General features: G+C 59.4%; 1 protein-coding gene across 1 annotated transcript in view; it reads right to left on the bottom strand.

The window, feature by feature from the left end:
• VAMP5 (vesicle-associated membrane protein 5) overlaps window positions 1-899 on the bottom strand; it is a gene marked incomplete at both ends in the record, with an annotated part of 1,494 nt that extends 595 nt beyond the window's left edge. Inside the window, one exon of the mRNA XM_010190248.1 lies at window positions 768-899. Coding sequence (XP_010188550.1) covers window positions 768-899 — 132 coding nt within the window. The remainder of the gene's footprint in view (window positions 1-767) is intronic.
• Window positions 900-1,017: the final 118 nt, after the last annotated feature.

Below are 1,017 nucleotides of genomic sequence, written 5' to 3' on the forward strand. Positions count from 1 at the left end.
ACCCCTATAGCACCTGGGGTACCCCTATAGTGCCTGGGGGTGATCCCTGTAGCACCTGGGGTACCCCTATAGTGCCTGGGGGTGACCCCTATAGCATGGGGGTGACCCCTTTAGGGCCTGGGAGGCACCACAGGGATGGGGGCGCTGTCTCTGTGGTGCTCCCCCAGGGCTGTGTGTCCCCTATAATGTGTCCCCTCCCTGTCTATATGTCCCTAAAGTGGCCCCTCCTCTCAAGGCTATATGTCCCTATAGCATCCCATCCCCCTCAGCTATATGTCCCTATAATATAGTGCCCCTCCCAAGGCTGTATGTCCCCATAGTATGTGTGTCCCCAGAGCTATATGTCCCTATAGTGTCCCTTCTGGGGCTGTATGTCCCTATAATGTCCCCCCCCCAAGGCTACATGTCCCTGTAGTGCCACCCCAGGGCTATATTTCCCTATACAGTGTGTCCTGTATGTCCCTATAGTGTTCCCCCCTCAACGCTATATGCCACTATAGTATGTCCTTCTTGGGACATATGTCCCTATAGTGTGTGTCCCCTCCCCAGCTATGTGTCCCTATAATGCCCCCCTTCATGGCTGTGTGTCCCTATAGTGTCCCCCCAAGGCTATACATCCCTATGGTGTCATTCCCCCTTCCCAGACTCTATGCCCCTATAGTGCCCCCCTGCCTCTACGCCCCCATAGCCCCCCCAATGCTCTATGTCCCTATAGTCCCCATAGCCCCCCCAAGGCTATGTCCCCATATGTCCCCAGAGGTGCCCACCATGGCGCGCAGCTCCTGCGCGCGGCTGTCGAGGTCGTTGAGGCGCCCGTCCCGCTCCAGCGCGCGCGTGAAATTCTGCTTCATCAGCTCCGTCACCTCCTCGGCCTCGCGCTGACACCGCGCCAGCCCCGCCTGGGGACACCAGGGATGGGGGGACACTGGGGATGAGGGACATTGGGGAAGGGAAGGGGCGCCATGGGGACACTGGCACTGCAGGGACCATGGGGGTGAGGGTGCTGTGAGGAGGGGG

Source organism: Mesitornis unicolor, unplaced genomic scaffold (assembly GCF_000695765.1).
Source record: "Mesitornis unicolor isolate BGI_N332 unplaced genomic scaffold, ASM69576v1 scaffold42018, whole genome shotgun sequence".
In the NCBI taxonomy this organism is placed as follows: Eukaryota; Metazoa; Chordata; class Aves; order Mesitornithiformes; family Mesitornithidae; genus Mesitornis; species Mesitornis unicolor.